This window comes from Mytilus edulis, chromosome 4 (assembly GCF_963676685.1).
Source record: "Mytilus edulis chromosome 4, xbMytEdul2.2, whole genome shotgun sequence".
Classification (NCBI taxonomy): Eukaryota; Metazoa; Mollusca; class Bivalvia; order Mytilida; family Mytilidae; genus Mytilus; species Mytilus edulis.
In genome coordinates this window covers 63,746,019-63,767,645 of record NC_092347.1, presented here as the reverse complement: position 1 = coordinate 63,767,645, position 21,627 = coordinate 63,746,019, and the positions used below count along the sequence as shown (strand labels likewise).

The 21,627-nt window shown below is 32.2% G+C and overlaps 2 protein-coding genes across 2 annotated transcripts; one reads left to right on the top strand and one right to left on the bottom strand.

The window, feature by feature from the left end:
• Positions 1-1,704: 1,704 nt before the first annotated feature.
• Positions 1,705-4,750, bottom strand: LOC139520202 (complement C1q subcomponent subunit C-like). The gene is made up of 3 exons (XM_071312674.1): positions 4,612-4,750; positions 4,068-4,145; positions 1,705-2,132 (listed from the first exon to the last, which is right to left on the bottom strand). The coding sequence occupies exons 1-3, from the start codon at positions 4,670-4,672 to the stop codon at positions 1,804-1,806; spliced, it is 468 nt and encodes a 155-aa protein (XP_071168775.1). The 5' UTR covers positions 4,673-4,750; the 3' UTR covers positions 1,705-1,803.
• A 3,565-nt stretch (positions 4,751-8,315) lies between these two features.
• On the top strand, positions 8,316-17,596 carry LOC139520200 (mesenchyme-specific cell surface glycoprotein-like). The gene is made up of 11 exons (XM_071312673.1): positions 8,316-8,450; positions 8,823-9,007; positions 9,509-9,745; positions 10,090-10,276; positions 10,855-11,005; positions 13,036-13,150; positions 13,518-13,697; positions 14,527-14,595; positions 15,499-15,740; positions 16,424-16,632; positions 17,468-17,596. Exons 2-11 carry the CDS (start codon positions 8,833-8,835, stop codon positions 17,577-17,579), a joined length of 1,677 nt encoding a protein of 558 aa, XP_071168774.1. The 5' UTR covers positions 8,316-8,450; positions 8,823-8,832; the 3' UTR covers positions 17,580-17,596.
• The last annotated feature ends 4,031 nt before the right edge of the window (positions 17,597-21,627 follow it).

Sequence of the window (21,627 nt, the reverse complement as noted above, 5' to 3'; positions counted from 1 at the left end):
AGCAGTAAATGTAAGATATAGTATAAACACATTTTTTTCATTTCCCTTCAACCGAGATTTTTTTTCAAGAGAAAAAAATCAGGAATCTAATAATTTGATAAAAAAAGAGGGGGGAGAGGGGGTAATTCATTTTAAAATAAACAGGCTGTGATCTTTATTTTTGAAGAAAAAATGCAGGATGTGCCATTCCATCCCCCATCCCCCTTTACAAAAATCGTAAAAATCGCGCGTTTGATTCCAAATATATGAATTTAATATTCAGTGGTGATGGGTCCCGGGGGTTAGAACAACCTTTTTCATGATCAATGCATTTAAATGGGGACACAAAGTTGCCCCCCTCTGTTTTGTCCTGGATTTGGAACTGGATATAAATTCGATAACAATATAAATGTATCAAAAGATGAATTTTCTACTTCATAAGTGAATGAAATGTTTATGAAAAAATGGATTTTGTCTTAATATGCTATAAATTCAGGCATATACTTTAATTTTTTTAATTCATGCTTGTCGTCTCTAGATCTGCAAGTGTTGATCGGGATTAAACACGTGTTACATTATGATCCAATCGCAGCTTAACGCCCAAAATTGATGTCATAAGTTGAATGATTTTCTTCTAGATTTGCTGCTTATTTAGACGTGTATTACATGAACACGTTTTGTGTATAGGATCAATCGTGCATTGGTGAGTTGATAGGGATTTTATCTTTTGATAAGATTTGATTCTTATTTACTTATTTCCTGTCTTATTTTATTGAAATATACGCGTCAGTATCATCATTTCTTTACTTTCAGCATTGTCCATAATACTGTTCATGTCCATATATTAAAGAAAACATTTATTGACCGAATATTTTGCTTCATAAAGGGGGTTGTATGTTCTTTTTTGAATATATTAACTACATTTGTATTTACTTTTCAACACCATCACCCAAATGTTTTTGTTTAAATAAGCACTGTTTACGGTATTCGGAAAATCAGGAATCATGCAAAACATTAATGATTCATCTGCTTGACCATAATAATTTTTTTCTAATAAAATTTGGGATCAAAATATCTTTTTTAGAAGAAAACCATACCCTCCCCCCGTTGAAGTTGAATGTCTAATCCCTTAGGGTACTGATATGAATAGTATTTTACTGGAAATGTTTGAAAAAAGATATTGATGCTAACGTAAATATTTTGTTCAATAAAAAGACAGGAAATAAGTCGGTGAACCAAAAAAATTCAAATCTAATTGAAAGCTAAAGTGCCCATGAACTCACTGATCATGCACGAGTGATTCTATTCATAAAAAGTGTCCGTGTAACATTTAAAAAGAGTCCGTGTATCATCTAAAAAGAGTCCGTGTAACACCACCCGTTAATGTACAGTTTTTCTATAGCTCTGCGGGGATCAAAGTCGTACAATGTATATTTGAATATATTCATCTATTTCCTAAGACGTGGATAATGTCAAATAATCCAAATACAATTTTTTTAGTCTCAAAAAAAAACTTTTAAGAATTTCTCTCAGCTGTTTTTGTTGCATAGGTGCAATTTTGGTACTCGGTGCAATTTAGGTACCGTGACGTTACATATGTTTGTCAAATTTGAAGACTGGTCTACATAGAACCGCACATTGTGTAAATTAAAAAAGCGAAATAACGGACGCGTACAGACAACATTTGCTAGTTCATTTAATAATAAAAAAAGAAACAACATCATGAGCATTTTGAAATATTTTATTAATCCAAAATTAAAAGAAAACTATGCAATAAAATATCCTGAAAACATTGACCAATCTTTTCCCATCATATTTTCCCCACTACGGTGATCTTTTTTTAATAAACACCTTGTTTCCCTTTTTTAACTGTAAAACGGCGTTTGCAGTTCCTGTTGAGCCTCTGGTTCCAACTAGCTTTTCTTTCATCTCACCATTGACCTGTATCTCACAATGCAGATAAGCGGACCCATTAGGTCTTATTGTTGCAGATATCATATAAAGTCCGTTCCTTGGTGCTGTAAATATTCCAGTACTAGGAGAGTAATGTCCGCCAATATTGGTTTTCACTGATTCAAATTTTATTATCTGATTGAATTGTGGAGTCAAATGCTTTGACAACGTAACAGTAAAAGCCGGAACAGATAATCGAGCTGTAAGAATAGGATAAATAAATATTTTAGCTTGTACTTTGTATTAAAAAGTGCCTAGCTTATTAGTTGTGTCCCTCAGTGAGAGTGTTTCATATATATTCATCTATGATAAAATTGAGAATGGAAATGGGGAATGTGTCAAAGAGACAACAACCCGACCATAGAAAAAAAACAACAGCAGAAGGTCACCAACAGGTCTTCAATGTAGCGAGAAATTCCCGCACCCGGAGGCGTCACTCAACTGGCCCCTAAACAAATATATACTAGTTCAGTGATAATGAACGCCATACTAATTTCCAAATTGTACACAAGAAACTAAAATTAAAATAATACAAGACTAACAAAGGCCAAAGGCTCCTGACTTGGGACAGGCGCAAAAATGCGGCGGGGTTAAACATGTTTGTGAGATCTCAACCCTCCCCCTATACCTCTAAAAAAGTAAACGCATAACAATACGCACATTAAAATTCAGTTCAAGAAAAGTCCGAGTCTGATGTCAGAAGATGTAACCAAAGAAAATAAACAAAATGATAATAATACATAAATAACAACAGACTATCATAACATATATGAGAAGAACATAACCCGTGTCATGCCAACAACTGGTTTTTGAATAAATGTGTTTAGTTCCGATGCAAAGACCCTATAAGTGAATCAATATTAACGCCAAAATATGCAATCTTTAATGACCTGACAACAGTATCGTAACTATATCCCTTCTTAATAAGTCTATTCAAAGGTTTTGTTAGTTTTTGAGGTGAATACTGACACCTTTGTGCTTTATAAAGAACTATATTTCCATAAAAAATTGGATGTGAAATACCTGAACGTATAAGAGGTCTGCATGTTGAGCTATATTTACGAATGATGTCCTTATACCGATGATAAAATTCAGTAAATGTTTTGACTAGTTTGTGATATCGAAAACCCTGGTGTAATAATTTTTCAGTAATACATAAATTTCTCTCGTTAAAATCGTACAAGTTGAGATATATAAACACCGTAAGATGGTGACAAAGGAACGTCACCATCTAAAAATGGATAATTAACGATAGGAATTGAAAAATCATCTCTTTTATAATAAATTTTAGTATACAGCTTTCCGTTAGTGATATAGATATCAAGATCGAGGAAAGGGCAGTGGTCATTGTTAGTATTAGCTTTATTTAAAGTAAGTTCAACAGGATAAATTTCTTTAATATACATACTGAAGTCGTCATTATTGAGAGCCAAAATATCATCCAAATATCTAAAAGTATTATTAAATTTGTTTATCAGATGTTGTTTCGATGACTTCATTACATTGACATATGGCAATCTATATTGCCATTCAACGTTCTTATCATTAATATTTTCGGATAAAGATAAGTCTACATTCATATTCGTAATTTGTAAACTTGTAAATTTTCATCAAACATTCATATTGATAAATATATTTGTCATATCGATATTTTGACATTTGCCACACATTTTGAATTATAAAAACGTCTCCTTAATAATCGATGCTATTGAGATCAGATCCTTTACCCTTGTTAAGATAGAATGGCTTGACCGAGCAAAATACAAATTAAACGAGACAAAGACATTGTTTAAATAAGGTTGTTACATAAAGAGATGAAGAACAAGTAATAAATATTTTTTTTAGAGCAATTCATAGGTTTCGCAAAATGAATCGATCGGTTTGCTGGAAATTTAATGCGACGAAACAAGGTTTGTATATTTAGTTAAACCACAAACAATGTCTGGAATTTGACAGGAATAAATTGCAAATATACCACAAGTTAAATCTTTATCCAGTGTTTCACTATGTTCAATCTTTATCCAGTGTTTCACTATACTAACTTTTGTGCCTATCACATTCTAACATATTTGTTACTATTGGTTTTCTCTTCATCATGACAAACATATGGTATTGCTAAGTAAACGCGTAATTACCTACTCCATAACTTCCATTCTTCTTTACTGCCTTCAGTTTGATGATAATATTCAGTAAATCTTCAATTATTTCTTTTTCTGAACAATTAAACACAGGTAAAAAAATGTGTAAATTCACAGTATAACAATAAGAATTCTAATATGTTTTTTATAAAAACTTTTGTGGGTAAATAGTTGTAGAAAGAAACAACAGGGATGAGGTTTAGATTCCCAAAAATAAAAATGGTAAACATAAAGAGTGGTTTGAAGTTTTCGCTGCTAGTTTCATAAAAAAAAATGTCAGTAAGTATGCACGTGAACACGAGTTTAAGAGTGCCACATAATATGGACACAGTTATCTATATGTATATTTACATGTATTTCAGGCTTCTTATAAAGAACTAAAAGGATATTAGTGTTGTCTAAAATTTGCATTTCCCGCAAATAAGATAAACAAAAAAAAAATCATTTAAGCAAGTATAGTGCAATAAATATTTAAATTAATACCCTTGCCTGTGTTTTTTACGTTTTAAATTTTTGTTTGTAAATCATATATTTAACTTACCATGACACAAAACAACATTTCCACAGCAAACCAGACTTGTCATGAGCACAACAAATTTCATGTTTGTAATTTTTTTGTCTTACTAGCTTAGCCACCAAAATGAAGACCGTTGCCATAAACATATGAAGAATTCGCTTTGGATGGTAGACTTGTAGCATCTGTTTAGAAATATGATATGATTGCATGTTAGCAAATGAAAAAAGATACATGAAAATATTAAATGAAACATAAACAAGTTTGAACAGTAACAGTTGGTGTTTTTCAAGACTTTTTTTTCGATAATTAACTCCAAAAAGAGTTTAATAAATAACAAATCAAATCTCAGCAATGCATTGAAAAAAAATGAAAAATCACTAAATAAAACAAAGTAAAGTTCAAGTTTCCTGATTGAATTTGTTTTATTCATACTTTATCTAAATAAGGCAACAGTAGTATATCGCTGTTCAAAGGTCATCAATCGATTAAACGAAAATAAATCCGGGTAACAAAGCTAACCTAAAATAAAATTTTGCAGTATGTAATGAATCATTACATTTGTTGATATTTATAATACATCATCATCCGTCGTCTTCATCGCCGTCATCGTAATCGTCAACGTCATGCGTTTTGTTTTTACGACTTATTAATCCGTAAATGAAAAGAAATGAACACTCATAATACCAGAATGACACTAGTACATATGGAATAATTTTCGACTATGAAATTATATTTCTGCTTAAAAATAAGTCCGTTTAACGACCCCTTATAGGAAGGTGTCGAACGAAAAAGGTTTTGACTTGAGAATCATGTTGCAGGAAATGCAAAATGAGCCGACAAAGAATCGTATTTTATGTTTCATTCAAGTAAAATCTTTGCATATCGTATCATTATGCAGTTTGTTATTGAAATACTCGAAGCTTTTGTATTTGTAAAATTTCTGAAAGTTCATGAAATGATTTTTTTCTGAAAGAACTTATAGGTACATATTCTAGGACATACATTGATATATTGATAAAAAAAAATCTTTTTCCATTGATAAAACTTTAAAATTCATTTGTTGAAAACCATTTCAAATCAGTAGAATAAAAGGTCACTTTACATGTCGAAAATGTTGAGATGGTTGATATTAAGAAACCATTATCATCGTCTTATTTACAAGTCAAAATCTTTATCTTCAAGCTGAAACGCACATTATAACTAGTTCAACTGCGGACATTAAAGGCTAAACAACAAACAAATACACAAACATGTTTACAACAATTTTGTCATAATAACTGAACTATAAACAACTGCCATACAAATGGAGATTTAAATGGCTATAAACACAGGTTTAACCTTTTTCTTCGGATAATACCTGTACCAAGTCAGGAATAAGACAGTTATTTTCCCTTCTTTCCGTTTGTTGATAAAGTTCAATGTTTATTATGATGTCAGTTTTTATGGTCTTCTCCCTTTTGGAATTAAATCAAACTCCGGACAGTGATCGTTTCCGTTCCGGAACTATTTTCCTTTACTCCATCAATGTAGAGTAGTATGCGGACCCGTACTCGGATCGGAACTGGAACTGCCGGGGAGTTTGGAATTTAATAACATTAACGGTACCAATTTTCTTGCACCAGATGCGCATTTCGACAAAACATGTCTCTTCAGTGATGCTCGTGGCCAAAATATTTGAAATCCAAAGCTTATATAAAAGATGAAGAGCTATAATCCTAAAGGTCCAAAAAGTATAGCCAAATCCGTGAAAGGAATCAGAGCTTTGCATGAGGGAGATCCATTCCTTAATTTATAATAATTTTCAACATATTGTAACAGCAAATTTAAATAACTACTTAGAGTTAGTTATTTTTGTTATACTTATTTATATTCATATATTTTACCAAACTTTGTAGAAATTAGGTTTAACAGAGTACCAACTGATAAGGATAGATCACAGTAACCTGTTATGGCGAAGCGATTTCCTATTGTTCATCTTTGCTGTCTAGTTTGCAGCGTACGAAAATCATAAATAAATCATGGTACCATTCTGAACAGTCAGTTCGTCACAATTTATTTTCGATTTTTTATTGCTTGTGTAAGAATCATAAATCACAATAGGAAAAATGCATGTGGAGGAGGATCTGCTTGTCCTTCCGGAACACCTGATACACTCAGTTTTTACAGTGGTTTGTGCTGCCTCGTCTTTCGTTTTTTATATTGTGTTTTGTGTACTGTTGTTTGACTTTGTTAATTTGCTTTAAATCTACTGCGTTGTCAACTTTTTCTTTTTCTGAGTTGTGGTATACTTAATGCTTTGGTATTTCTGATTTATATTTGTCACCCTAGTAAAAGAGGGAAGAAAGATACCAAAGGGACAGTCAAACTCATAAATCTAAAACAAACTGACAACGCCATGGCTAAAAATGAAAAAGACAAACAGAAAAACAATAGTATACACGACACAACATAGAAAACTAAAGTATAAACAACACGAACCCCACCAAAAACTAGGGGTGATCTCAGGTGCTCCGGAAGGGTAAGCAGATCCTGCTCCACATGTGGCACCCGTCGTGTTGCTTTTGTGATTAGTAAAGTCGACCTAAGAGAGTTTTACATTTCCGTTATTAACTCTCTTAAGTGAACCATATATTTTTTACGCAGATTCGCATTCTTATTAAAAATTATCAATACAGGAAAAGCCCTTCGTAAATTATTCATCATCATTAATTCAAACCATTTATTTCAGTCTTAATCAAAGGTACCAGGATTATAATTTAATACGCCAGACGCGCGTTTCGTCTACATAAGACTCATCAGTGACGCTTAGATCAAAATAGTAATAAACCAAACAAGTAGCATGTGCACACAGGGATGATAAAAGAACAGTAACTTATTGACAAAAGGTCGTTATCTGTTTCAGTTCTTTATTTGTCACACATTGTACAATGAACTGATTCACCTACTGGTATCTTCGAATAAACTGACGGCAACCTGAAGTCAAATCTAGATCAATTAAATAACTGACACATTCACGTTGCAAATCGTCTGAATGTAGTAGATATATACATGTTAAACAAGATTTAAGCTCATGTCAAATTCGAACTTAGATTAGCATAGTTACTGTAATCGTCTCAAATTAAAACCAATCTGCCATGTTATATACATATGTACTTCAGTAAAATGCCTTTAGAAAACACTACCAAATATATTTTTGGATTTTTTTCAAAAATTGAACGTGTCATATATATATATATCCATATTTTGTAGCCATGGCTATGCAAGTATGCTTTGACTTCAATACACAAAGAGATAATATATCTACATGAACTGGTCCCCAAGTGATTGCTTACAAATTTAGATTATAACAAGTTAACAAGTTGCTGCATTGTATATTTATTTGAGCTCATATGTGCATTAAATTGACTGATATAGTTTGAAGAAACACACACACACACACACACACACACGTTTTAAAAACAGTGTTTAGTTTCCTGATGTAGATAAATCAAGAAAAGCACATCGAACCGTCATGACATTAGGAAAATAGTGATTTCATTTATTTTCATATTATCTAAGTTTCTTAAAATGACCCATTTTTGGTAGTCGATGCCTTGTTTATAAAAAACTCAATCGATCTCCTTTAGGTCAATGCACGATCAATTGTATTAAATACCATTTTTGAGCATGCCTCAGTCAGTTATATATTCAATGAAGAATTTTATAATATTTTGATAGTAATTTTGTCTATATGAGGTCACATCATGTATATCTTTATCAGATAGTGCCTAAATTTACTTAAAAGAAGGTCACAACCAAGCTGTCGTGTCTCAAGGGTGACCGTTTTCCTGGGCTATAGAATATCGTTAGAACAAACTAACTAGGTAAGAATTATACATCTACATTTTTACTAATCTCAAAAATTATTAAAAGTATTATTATTTTATTATTTTCTAGAAGGTTTAGGTTTAGAAACGTGTTTCAAAATAGTACTTATGTAAACGATTCTTTTCTTCCATTATTACTTTTGTAAAGTATAGCAACATATAAGGAACCCCATTTCTAATCGAATGTTTGATTGCGTATGTGTTTGTGTGTGGGTGTTAGAGTGTGGGTATTCTCAATTAATTAAAACGATGGACCAAACTGTTGCTGTTTTATCAATTACGATCCAGCAGATCCCTTTAGTCTTGTCTGTAATTTGAAATCATAGGGTTTAATATTAAAAACTATTGAAAATTGATATGTTCTTGTAGGTCACCAATCATGAGGTCATTAATAATTTTTCTTCTATCAACACCTTTCGTGCTGAGTATCCTACAGTTTCGAGAAAGAGGATACGTCAGACTCCCATACAATACTGCCGGAACATTTGGATTTGGGAGAAATGGAGCTACAAAAGCCAGGTATCATGCTCCAACTAGAATGTTATATGTTATTGGTAAGTCTGGATTAAGAGGATGAAGCCTTTCTTTGTGTTATTTTAATTCACACCATACATTAACACATGTTAAAAAGAGAGAAAGGAAACCAAGAGTGCGTTCAAAAACACATGTCAGATTAAAGCAGAGGAAAACATGGGCAAAATTACAAAACATGTCAAATTGAGTAAGGTCAGAGGAAGATCTGAACTACCAAACATTACATGTATATCTAAATTGGACCGCATTATAGATTACAGTTACACTATTTAAATTTCTGATTTAATACATACGGATGATATCATCGTACATTATTATGATTATCTGTGATACGTCCATCAATATATGTCGCTGAGAAACAGCAGATATTATTACTTTTAGTTTGGTAAACAAATTATGATTTTTTTATTTTTTTTTTTTAAATATTAGAATTATTGAATTAAAAGCAAACAAACAGTGTTTGAACACCACAGACGCAAAATATATAAAGATATGACAACATTGATATTTACTTTTCACAGGAACTGGTACAAATTTGATGCACATAATTGAGCTTACAGATCCGGACACACCAGCCATACGTTATACACATGAATTTAATAGTGCTGGAGATGGTGAAATTACAGATGTACAAGTATGCTCAGACACAGTAGCTGTTTCAATTGCCAGTAACAATAAGGTGTCTATTGGACATGTAGAGCTATTTTTACCATTCACTAAAAATGATAATACCTTAACTATGCTTGGTCGTCTAGCAGGTAGGTTTGACTTAAAAAATTTAAGTAAGTTATACCATTATAAACTACAGCAGTCAAGACCGTAAACATGTCATTTCAAAAAGGAATGAGGTATTTGCATGACTTAAACTTTCTCAAGCTTTCATGGCTAAATGAATGTGGTATATATATAATCCAGAATCTTTAAAGTATAAATTATCAACCAACCATCAAACTTGATGACTGTTCCAAATGCAAAACGAATCACCTAATATATCGGAATAACGAAAAATACTAATCCGTTACAGATAGAAAATAGAAATGTTGTATTATATATGTAATGAATATTTCCCGCTAATTTTATTGATTTTGTTTTTGCTCTATAGTTGGTTCATACCCAAAAGATATGGCTTTCAACAACGATTGTTCACGTTTGGTGGTTGTGAACGAAGGAAAACTTGGACTTCTAAATGGTGTTGTAAATGATCCACAGGGTTCAATGACCATTATTGTAAGAAATGACCAAGGTTTTCCACCAGAGATTAACGTCAATTTCCAAAGTTTTGACAACAGGTATGTACAGTTTTGAGAATGAAAAAGTATGAACAAAATGGCATTCAAAAGCGATTGAAGATACCGAATAAAGTGCCAAAAGTTACAAATCGAACAGAAACCGGAGAATTTCATAACAATCAAGCAAAAACAATAAAAAGACAAACAGCAGTCTACAAATCACTACAAAGAAAATTGACTTTGCAACACGAACCCCATCAAGCGCTTATTAAGAAACTGGACACTTTTCAACGTCGTACTTCATAAAGAACAGCAATGCATATGCACAACCAAAACGTGGTCAACATGAATTTAAATGGTTATTATATGTTGGTTTATATGAGGCAAAGTCCTAGGTTATCAACATTTTTGTCTTATGCACGTTTCAGTAAATGTTTCAGTATCGGGAATAATTTCGTATTTATTTTTGCATTTTCGTTGAATGCGCCATGTTTGTGCATGTTATAGCAACTAATGATTTTAATAATTCAAACAATGTTTTATTCTATTATTTTTGTTTTTGAATATATTTAAACGTCTTTAAAAAGGACAAATACACTCTACTTAAATGTCCTATTTATCATCTACCTTGATTGCAGAGTTCTTGAATATGTTTCAAAGGGTGTACGATACGTATTCAGAGGAGACAGCACTGCTAATCCTTCTATTGAGGGGTCGTTTTCTAAAGATTTAGAGCCAGAATCTGTTGCTATTGATGACGTTGGTCGATACGCTTATATATCATTACAAGTAAGTGTTTTTGCATAACAGTTCAAAAAAATGTGTTATGGTAATTATCATACACCGGTATAACAGATCAATTTTTACTTTCCGGATAGACCTTTAAATCATTTGTTTTTTTCCTTTAAGTTCATTTAAAAACAAATGCAACAATAAAATAATCTCGTTCATTTGCTGGATGATTGTATCGTTAACGGAACAGGATCGACCGGTCTATAGATTTTACTTTGTGATGAAAAAGTAAAATCACAAAAATACTTAACTCCAAGATAAAATCAAAACGGGAAATCCCTTATCAAATGGCAAAATCAAAAGTTCATACACGTCAAACGAATGGACAACAACTGCAAATTCCTGATTTTGTACAGGCATTTTCTTATTTTCTTACTACACTGATGCTAACAACTAATATACCAAACAATATTAAAATGTTGAACTTTTTGATCGACAGCATATTTGTAGAAATTGGTGAATTTTTATTTCAACAGAAGTAGGGTTTCAAATGGGTTCTAAAACCTCATCTAAGATTCCAGGCTTAATATTTGGCAGCTTGCAAAGTTCTACTTTCATATAAACTGCTGATGTCCAGCTGTCACTCAATAATTGACATAGCAATGTGTGCTTACATGTACGTTATATATCCCATTGAAGTTAAGATTAAGAGTACATCCTTAACCAGGAAGCTTTTTTCATATCTTGAAACTTTTCCTCGATACTGACACAAAATAACGACATTAATCCAAAATCTATGACATACATGATGATTTTAATAGTTCACATTTCTCAGCAGTAACTACCCGACTTATCATATGAAGTTTATATATCTCAATTAATACGTTTAGCTCGTGTATGTTACACAATACTGCTCCAACAGTGTTATGAGGAAGAACTACTGAAATCGACACTACATGCATTTTCGGTCACCATCTTGAATTGGTTGACCAATAAATTGTGTCGGTCTTCGGACTGTGAAATTTTGTCCGAGATTGAATTCGCATGGTGGGAATACATGCATAGATGAAGGAGCTTAATTAAGATGTTGTCCTATCCAATTCCACTTCGTTTTGAGTACATGCAATTTCCTAAATTTTGGTTTTTAACCTTGATTCTGTCTTCTCTATTGATTTAGGATATTTTTTCATCGTTAAACTACTGTTGTCTTAATATTTAAACAGTGGATATCTCGATGTAACAGTTTTATTCCCAGAACGTCATTCCTGCAATGCTTTGTGATTGATAAGATATGTGGCTTGTTTATATGGTTAGAAATACACAATGTAACACCATAACAAACTCAATCCAAATGTAATATACTTGTACGTGTCTATAAATAAACCTAATATTTTTTTTTTTAGAAACTTATCTTTGATAATATAAATGTCACAAAAATAAAAAAAAAAAGTAATTTTCAAATTCATGTGAAGCGAAGTTTATATTTATGTGTGGTGTCCTGTAATGCTGTCTTAATTTATTGGGAGATACAGTTGTTTTTTTTACGGTTTGCATGTTATAATGTACTATTTTATTACTTTTTATGTACTTCCCTGTGCTGAGTGTTCTCTCTTTTGTTTGTACGGTATTCTTGTCACGTTATGTTGTCATTTTTTCACATTGAAATATAAGCGGGGGGTTTGGCTAGCCATGGTATGTACCAAGTCAGGATAGGCAGTTGTTATCTATAGTCCGTTTTTTTTTATTCTGGCGTTTCCTTTTGTTGCAGTTCAGTGTTTCTGTTGTTTCGTTGTTTTCCTCTTACAGTTGATGTGTTTCCCTAGGTTTTATTTTGTTTCCAGAATATGTTTTTGCCTTATCGAATTATGACTATTGGACAGTGGTATACTAGCGTTGCCTGTATTGTTTATCGTCAAGTGGCTATAGCTTATCTTTCATGCCCATTCTGGACGAGTTTGTGTAGGTTGACAAGGATTTTGGTGGGGAAATATAATTTCCCTGAAAAGGAGACATTGTATTTTTCAGAAAAACCTGTAAATTTACCTTTAATGTTATTTCGTAATATTAATCATACATTTTGATTGCAGGAAAACAATGCCATTCTTAAGTTTGACTTGACAAATAACCAGTTCATAGATATTTATCCCCTCGGTGTCAAAAACTGGACTAGTTTCGATATGGATGCTAGCGACAGAGATGGAGGTGAATTTGTGTTTTTTATTAACAATTTTTGTCGCTTTCGTCAATGACCTTTACCATTCAAATATATAATTATGTTCTAATAAACGCACATATAAGTTAACTAAAGATAAGATACAGATACAAATCGTATTAAATGTATGCACGGTAAACGTCAATGCTAGGGATCAGTGACTAATTATAACAAAAATAAATCCCCTAAAAAGATAATTAGAAGTCAACATTTTATTTTGAATACACAAATAAATATAAAATAATTATATTAAAAACTTCATCAAGATTGATATATGTTTTAATTCCATTTTAATGAATAATTAAGCAATATGCCATCAGTTAAAAAAAGTGTACTAATGTATTCTAATATTTTCAGGGCCAAATATGAAACGTCATCACATATATTCTTTTTATCAACCACGTGATCTTAAATACGGAGTTATCAATGGCCAGGGATACCTACTTACTGCTAATACCGGTGCTATGAAACAGTGGACCTTGGCAAATGACGGATACGAATTTTCAGATGGAATGAGGGCACGTGCTTTAAGAAATGGTAGGTTTCCAGGATATCCACCAATGTGAGAGTAATCAATTGCAACGACTCAGAAAAATGAAAAGAAATCAAAACGCCTTCAACGATGAAAATGTTTATATCACTGTTTAGACAACGAACTAGTTATCATAGAAGTTAGTGATGAATTATTATATTCTTTCTACTTAACCGTCCCTTTTACTTATTAGTATCCGGCCGCGGAGAATTGAAATACCAAAAATCCCTCTTACAAATTAGCATTAGTTGACAGCTATCGGAACCGCACTCTAAACTGACTCTTATTTGAACTTCGTGTAACATTGTAATATTTAAGGTCTTTCCTTTCTTAATGGAAAGTCCTTACTGTATTTCGTTTGTTTATTAAGGTCTTTCCTTTTTCAAAAGGGAAAGACCTTACTACATTACAAAAGGAAAGACCTCTCAATTGTTCAAGAACAATTGACATTTTAATTTGTTCTTGCAATTTTTTATAAATAAATACTGTTTCAACTAAAACTGGTAGGATGAACAGATATTTGAGAACGAAGAGTATTCTTTATTGAGACACCTGCCCGGCGGTTTACTCGTGGAAATATGATCAATAATCAGAATGATAGCTTTGTGATATTAAAAAAAAGATTACGTCACTCACAAGATAGAAAACAGAATTAAAAGTCAAAAATCAAGTTGGACCATGACGATCATAATTGATTAGACAACAACTGATAAGTGGTTGTTAGACTTGGTGCGCGTCTGGCGTACAGTTTTAAATTCTTGTATCTATGATGAGCTGATTGTAGAACTGCAATTTCTCTTGCACATTTAATTAACATATCTTATTTGATTTTAGCTGGACAAATAGATGAAGCTTTAGTTGGAGCTGATGTCTTAGCAAAGATTAATAATGATGCCGATTTAGGTAGGGATACTTTCTTTTCCAGAAATAAATTATATTAAATTACGTTAGAATTTTGCAAAAGCATTTCGGAACTTTGGGTCCGAAAAGCTTTTCAGCTTTGTACTTTTTTTTGGATTATTAAATTCTCTTTTAAGAGCGAACAAATCTTAATCCGGAGGTTTTTATACCATAAAATACTAGTAAATAAGTTATTTTCTTTTGTTACCTCTTCTGACATCGGACGCTGACTTACTTAACTTGATCTGAATTTGACTGTGCGTATTGTTATGCGTTTACTTTCCTACATTGGCTAGAGGTATAGGGGGGAGGGGGGAGATCTCAAAAAATATGTTTAACTCCGCCGCATTTTTGCGCCTGTCCAAAGTCAGGAGCCTCTGGCCTTAGTTAGTCTCGCATGATTTTTAATTTTTGTTTATTGTGTATAAGTTGGAGTTTAGTATGACGTCCATTATCACTGAACTAGTATATATATTTGTTTAGGGGCCAGCTGGATGATGCCTCCGGGTGCAGGAGTTTCCTCGCTGCATTGAAGACTTATTAGTAACCTTCTGCTGTTGTCTGTTCTATGATTGGGTTGTTGTCTCTTTGACACATTCCCCATTTCCATTCTCAATTTTATTAATTCGTTATGATAAAATTCATGTGGTTTCATCTTTTTTTATACCATGTTTGAATTGGGTCATTAAACATTTTATAAATATTTCTTTGATTGGAAACTGAAATTAAATATTGATAAATTAAAGATAAAAAATGATCGGATTTAGAGGTAAAAAGAAGTGTTAACAATTCGCAATCACAGATCCTATTTTACCAGTATGAAACAGATGATATATATTAGCAGTGGACAAAAACAAATGAGAGAAGAAAACTACAAATTCATGTGTTCTCAATTTCTTTCTACAGGACGTTTACATATTGGTACTGACGATGGTCTGAACAACAACCAACAACTAATACAATATCCTCACTCTTTTGGTGGTCGTAGTGTTGCCATGTGGAATTCTGTAACATTCCAGCGTGTATACGATACTGGAGATGATTTAGAGAGAGAAGCTATGAACAAATATCCAATCACCTTCAATGGGGAGACCAACAATGTAAACTTATCCCCATCAGGAGAAATGGATCTCAGATCAGATGACTATGTAAATATAACTAAACTGCTTTGGTTTTTATCCGATCTGTTATTTAAACATGGTAAAAGCCCTCCCCCATTTTTTTTGCATTATCACAAAGCTACCATCATGAATGAAATAAGTGAATGGTAAATGTATATCTAATTTTAGAATAAAGGAATTTATCCGGTGATGACATGTAAATGGGTTTTGTTTTTAAACGAGCGCCTATTTTTGTAAACAAAATGCTACTTTTTTTGGTGCAACTATTTTCACACTAGAAAGTACTGAAGGCACATCTTTACTATTAATTATAGCGAGTATGTATTATGTCCAGAAAATACATTTTTGATACTTACTAGGTTAGTGCCCTTCAATCGAGTGTTGCGTTCTTTATTTTTATAAATGTCAGACTTAAACAAGTTTTTGCTGAACTATAATGGAAAGAATATCATTCTGCATAAATAGAGAATGTGCCATTAATAAAAAAAATCACTTTGCAAATTAAATATATGTTTGACAACGATTTGTTATGAACAGAATAACAAGATCCTTACGTACTGTAACACAAGTTCTAATGTCAGCCATCATATTGTTGTTCACTTAAATATTTTCTGAATGTAGTCTGAGATATTCGCAGGATTTCAAAGTACGAGAAAATACTTTTTTTATTATTTGTCCTGAATTTCTTTCAAAAATAACTTTTTTCCCAGGGTGTTGAACCAACAGCTCTCGATATCGGTTCATTTAATGGCGCCCCAGTAATGGTAACAGCATCACGATCTGGATTTATATATGTGTACAACGTTGTGGGTACAGCTTTGTCATTCCAGTCAGTACATCGTAGAGGAGGTACCAGTCAAACATGGAACAATCTATACAACAGTAACCAAGCTGGTGATGCTTTAATTACTGATGTTGGGTATGTAATTAATGCTTTTATTAAGGTTTTCCTGTTTGAATGGTTCATTTTTACACCAATTTTTTTGGGGTTCTTCATAGTTTCATGTTCGGTGTGAGCGTGTTAAAGGCAGTACTTTGACAAATAATGGTTTCCTTTTTACTAATGGTGACTTGGATGGAAAGTTATCTCATTGGCACTCATACCACATCTTCTTATATTTAAGAGTTGGTACTACGTTATTTCATTTTATTCTTTTAAATATGATTTGTGTTAATGAAGAATTCTATTTAATGTTCCCGTATTGTTGTTTGTATAATAATAAAAAGATTGTTTAAACGTTGAAGTAGTTTGAAACCACAGGAGGTGCAGGATATTTCAGGAGTAAGTGTGAAAAAGAGAAAAAAATTTGGAGCCACCAGAGAAGTTACTCCCAGATATTTATGGCAGCAGTGTATGATGACGTCATGTTATAAAATGAAAAAGAATCAATTCGACCAGAAATTGGTTAAAAGCTGAAATTTTGCTGTTTTGTAATCAAATTCTGGAAAATTTTTCAAACATTATGGTTTACTAAAAGTGTCTCCTATCATTCAAAATAGTATATTGACTCCCTACTCCCAAATAAAAAAAGAACGAGATTTACACCAAAAACTAGAAATTACTCGTCGATAATGCTGTTTTATACTTTAGATACTAGAAGAATAATATTGAAATATTGAAACATGGTTAATAACATGTACACATACCTGATTTTATCTATTAGATCTATCATAACACATACATATTATACAATTGCGTGTTTTGTGTACTATTTTTGTGTACAATTCAATATGTATTCTCTCTTCTTTTTCAGGTACATGGATGAGACTATGTCCCCATCAGGTCAACCAATGGCATTCGCTGTTGGATCTGCTTCCAGTTCTATTGGATTATATGACATATATGATGATGGCAATACAAAATAATAAACTTCTTTGCTTTATTGTTTTATTACAAATTAAACTCCTGTTTTAAAAGACGCTGTACTGACTTGTATAATTCATTTGTGAAACATGCATTTGTACAATGAGGTCTAACTTTAAGATTGTCACTTGATTGAACATAATAACTAACTATATCCGACTTCAGGACCTGGTTATGTGCCAATAGCTGTCTTGTCTATCTGAATGATCACACAAAATCAGAAACATCAAAATGTTATTTATAAAATTGGTTATTATTGTCCGTTGGTTTGTGGTGGACAGAATCAGAATTATCAAGAGCTGTTTTTCTATTAATTGAAAACAGTGTAAAGCTGTTGCAATTGGACCACGTAAGAAAAACTATAACTACATGTGTCAGACTAAAATAATTTTAGTGATACAAAGTAAATGAAACAAAAGGTGATCAAGTCATCAATATAAGATTGCATGTAACTTGTCTTAAAATATATACGGATACATTATGTAATGCAAATCGAAAGCAGTCACTTAAATGAAAAGTGAAGACTGGCTAAGCGACGACTATCTCTTAAAGGCAAAAAAAACCCCAAAGACCTCAACATCTTAATTTTTTTTTAAACTACATTTTAATTAGTCATCAGTACGGGGGGAAATTAAAAAGCAATTAAGTTTAAAAGGCTTTTTAAATATAAAATGAAAAATTACTAATCGAAAAGCACTGACCGACCATTTGTCATTGTTGAAAGGGGTAAGATATACGTTTTTTTTTGTTTTCTTTCTAAATGTTTGTTTTGTGAATTTTCCGTCCCTCAAAATATGAAATGTTAGTTCCAAACGCGTTAATGACTGTTATTGATTGACGAAGTCTAGATAGAAAAGATGAAAGATAACGCTTTTTTGTCTAATGACCAAACAGACACGACTGACTACTGTATCCACATTATCATTTTTTTTTTATAAATGATCATAAGATACACTTTTGATTTTTGACTTCGATGACTTGTCGAACTTTCTCCTGTTGATTTATAAGAAGATTTGGTAAGATTGACTGAAGTCAACTTTCCACCAGAGACACCTTAATTATGGAGTGAAAGATACCAACTACATGTAACAGGTCATCGTACAGCATTAAACAATATGCAAAAAACATACCGCATAGCAGGCTATTAAAGGCCACAATACAAAAGTGAAACATTTACAAAAAGACAACTAATGAACTGATTAATGCACAAAACAAAACACGGAAAACAAATGTGATATACAGCAAAAAACGAAAAAAATATGATTTACAGCACCAAACAAACACCACTGAATCACAAAATCATGACTTAAGACAGGCACATACATGTTTACATGCACTAAGAACCATAATTTTATGATAAATTAATCAACCTAGTTAATTTTGCTTATATCAGGCATATGTTGTAAAAAAAGAAGATGTGATATGATTGCCAATGAGACAACTCTTCACAAGAGACCAAATGACACAGAAAATTTGCAGGTATGGGACACCGTACGGCTTTCAACAATGAGATAAGCCCATACCTCAGAGTTAGCTATGAATGGCCCCGAAATCATAAATGAAAACGATTCAAACGAGAAAACTATCATTCTGCTTAATGCATAAAAAATGAACGAAAAACAAATATGTAACACAGCAATATAAGACAATCACTGAATTACAGGCTCCAGATTTGGGACAGGCACATACATGTACATACAGAATGCGGAAGAGTTTAACATGCTAGCGGGATCACAACCCCCCTAAGCTGGAAAATGGTGCAACGGTATAACATAAGAAGGATTATAAAAATCAGCTGAGAAAGGTTAACTCATCAGATGGATACACACGGAAATACATCTTACAAATTTAAAAACACAGGGTTGACGGGGTCGGGTACTTGTACATCACAACAACAACAAAAAAGACACTACGTACAGATTTGAGTGTACTCGCAGTTACTGACACTTAGTGCAAATTCCATCACTAATAATTAAATAAATCCTGCATTTTATACTAAATATATAATCAGTACACATACAACATCCAACGGATTTAGTAAAAGGAACAGTTAGAGAAAAAAATGACCTTGTGCAATGCTAAGATACAGAAAAAGACAGATTGTATATCCATGAAAGTGCATATGAATAAAGCAAAAAGATATATTCCGTGCAAGGTTGACAACATCTCCGATAAAAACACAGAAACTTGTCTCAGAAAAAAATTTCCTATATACCTTATTATAACACAATAAGGTATATAGGAAATTTTTTTCTGAGACAAGTGCCTGTGCATGGTTAAAAAGAGGATAAAATTATGCTACTTTAAAACCAATAGATATAGGAAGATGTGGGATGAGTGCCAATGAGACAACTCTCTATCCAAATAACAATTTATAATAGTATATACCATTATAGGTCAAGGTCGGGCCTTCAACACGGTGCCTTGGCTCACACCAAACGGCAAGCTATAAAGGGCCCCAAAAATAATAATGTAAAACCAAGTCTTTATATCTATGGAAGAATTCCCCGTTTCAATTCTCAATTTTATTATTACTATGAATTTGAAAAAAAGTATGTTATCTTTTTCTCTCTCTGTTATCAAAGGATGTAAGTGCAGCTGCAGAAATCAGTTGGAATTCTAATGCGATTGCAATAAATATCCCAAGTGAGTGGGAACAAGGAAGAAAAGATGCGAGATATGGCAATAAACCATTCCTAAAAAAAGCACTTGTAATATGCAAATTAGTTACACCTCATATATCATTCATTTGACGGCTTGTGTTTTGTTTCCAAATTTACACTTTTAATGTACATTAAATTAGATTAATATGCCTAGGTCTCGCTCACATGTATAGAAATACATGTATTTGCATTTCAGCTACACCACATGATACATCAAATACATGTATCATTGATGTATGTTTTGTCAACTTTCCACCAGAGACCAAAATGGCGTAATAGATATCAACTTATCATGTTATATGTCATCGTACGGCCTTCGACAATCAGAAAAACCTGTAAAAAAGCAACAACATGACAAATGTAAAACATTTAGAAATAGAAAAACTAATGATTTATGTACAAAACAACAAAACGAAAAAAAATATATTATATGCAACAAAAAAAGTTGAAAAATATGATATACAGCAACAAATAAAAACCGCAGAATTACAAGAAAAAAAGAAAATGATCTACAGCAATAAATGAAAACCACTGAATTACAAGAGCGTTGCTTAAGACAGGCACATACATCAGTGTTTATATGCACAAATTATAAGAACCATAAATTAATCAACCTAGTTTGCTTATATCAGGCTGTAAATTACACCCATTTTCATAATTTATTATTACAATGTTACTGATAGTTATAGTATGAGATTGACAAGGCGCAATGATGTCTGCCATTTTGTACAATTTGTACAAATACATTTACATCATTTTTGGCTGAACGAGACGTTTTTTATGCTTACTGATTAGATTATTTTTTTATTATCTATATTGAGCAATTGTAGTGTTGCTTAATTGTTATATTTCCTTCAGAACGACTTAATATACAACAGAATGCATATATAGTTGAATCTTTAGTCAGAGAAAAAATGATTTTCCAAGTTTTTAGAATATAAATCTGAAAGCCAACTTTGAAAATTTCCATTTCAATTTCCCATTATTGCATCGCACCGTAAAAGACACTAGATACTTTTACTGATACTATATAATTATGCATAATTAAATAAAAGAAACCAAATCCTTGCTCGATTCCGCTTGAAACGCCTTGGTTTTGCTGAAAGTATGTATATTCGCAAACTCAAATTAATCAAATCCTTTTACTAAATAATTCAAATTTGTTGACTAACGCCTTAACTTAACAGAAAGAACATCCCACCTTTGATAAATATGATAATGTTGAGTCTGTCTCATTGTTTGACTCCGATCTAGAAATTTACAATAAGGGTCGGTTGAGAGCAGAACTATTCGACAAAAGGTATAATTTCAGCTTCCCAATTGTGAACTATCTATTTCATATATACTAGCGACATTGCAGAAAGGCCTGCTTATGAATTATTCATCT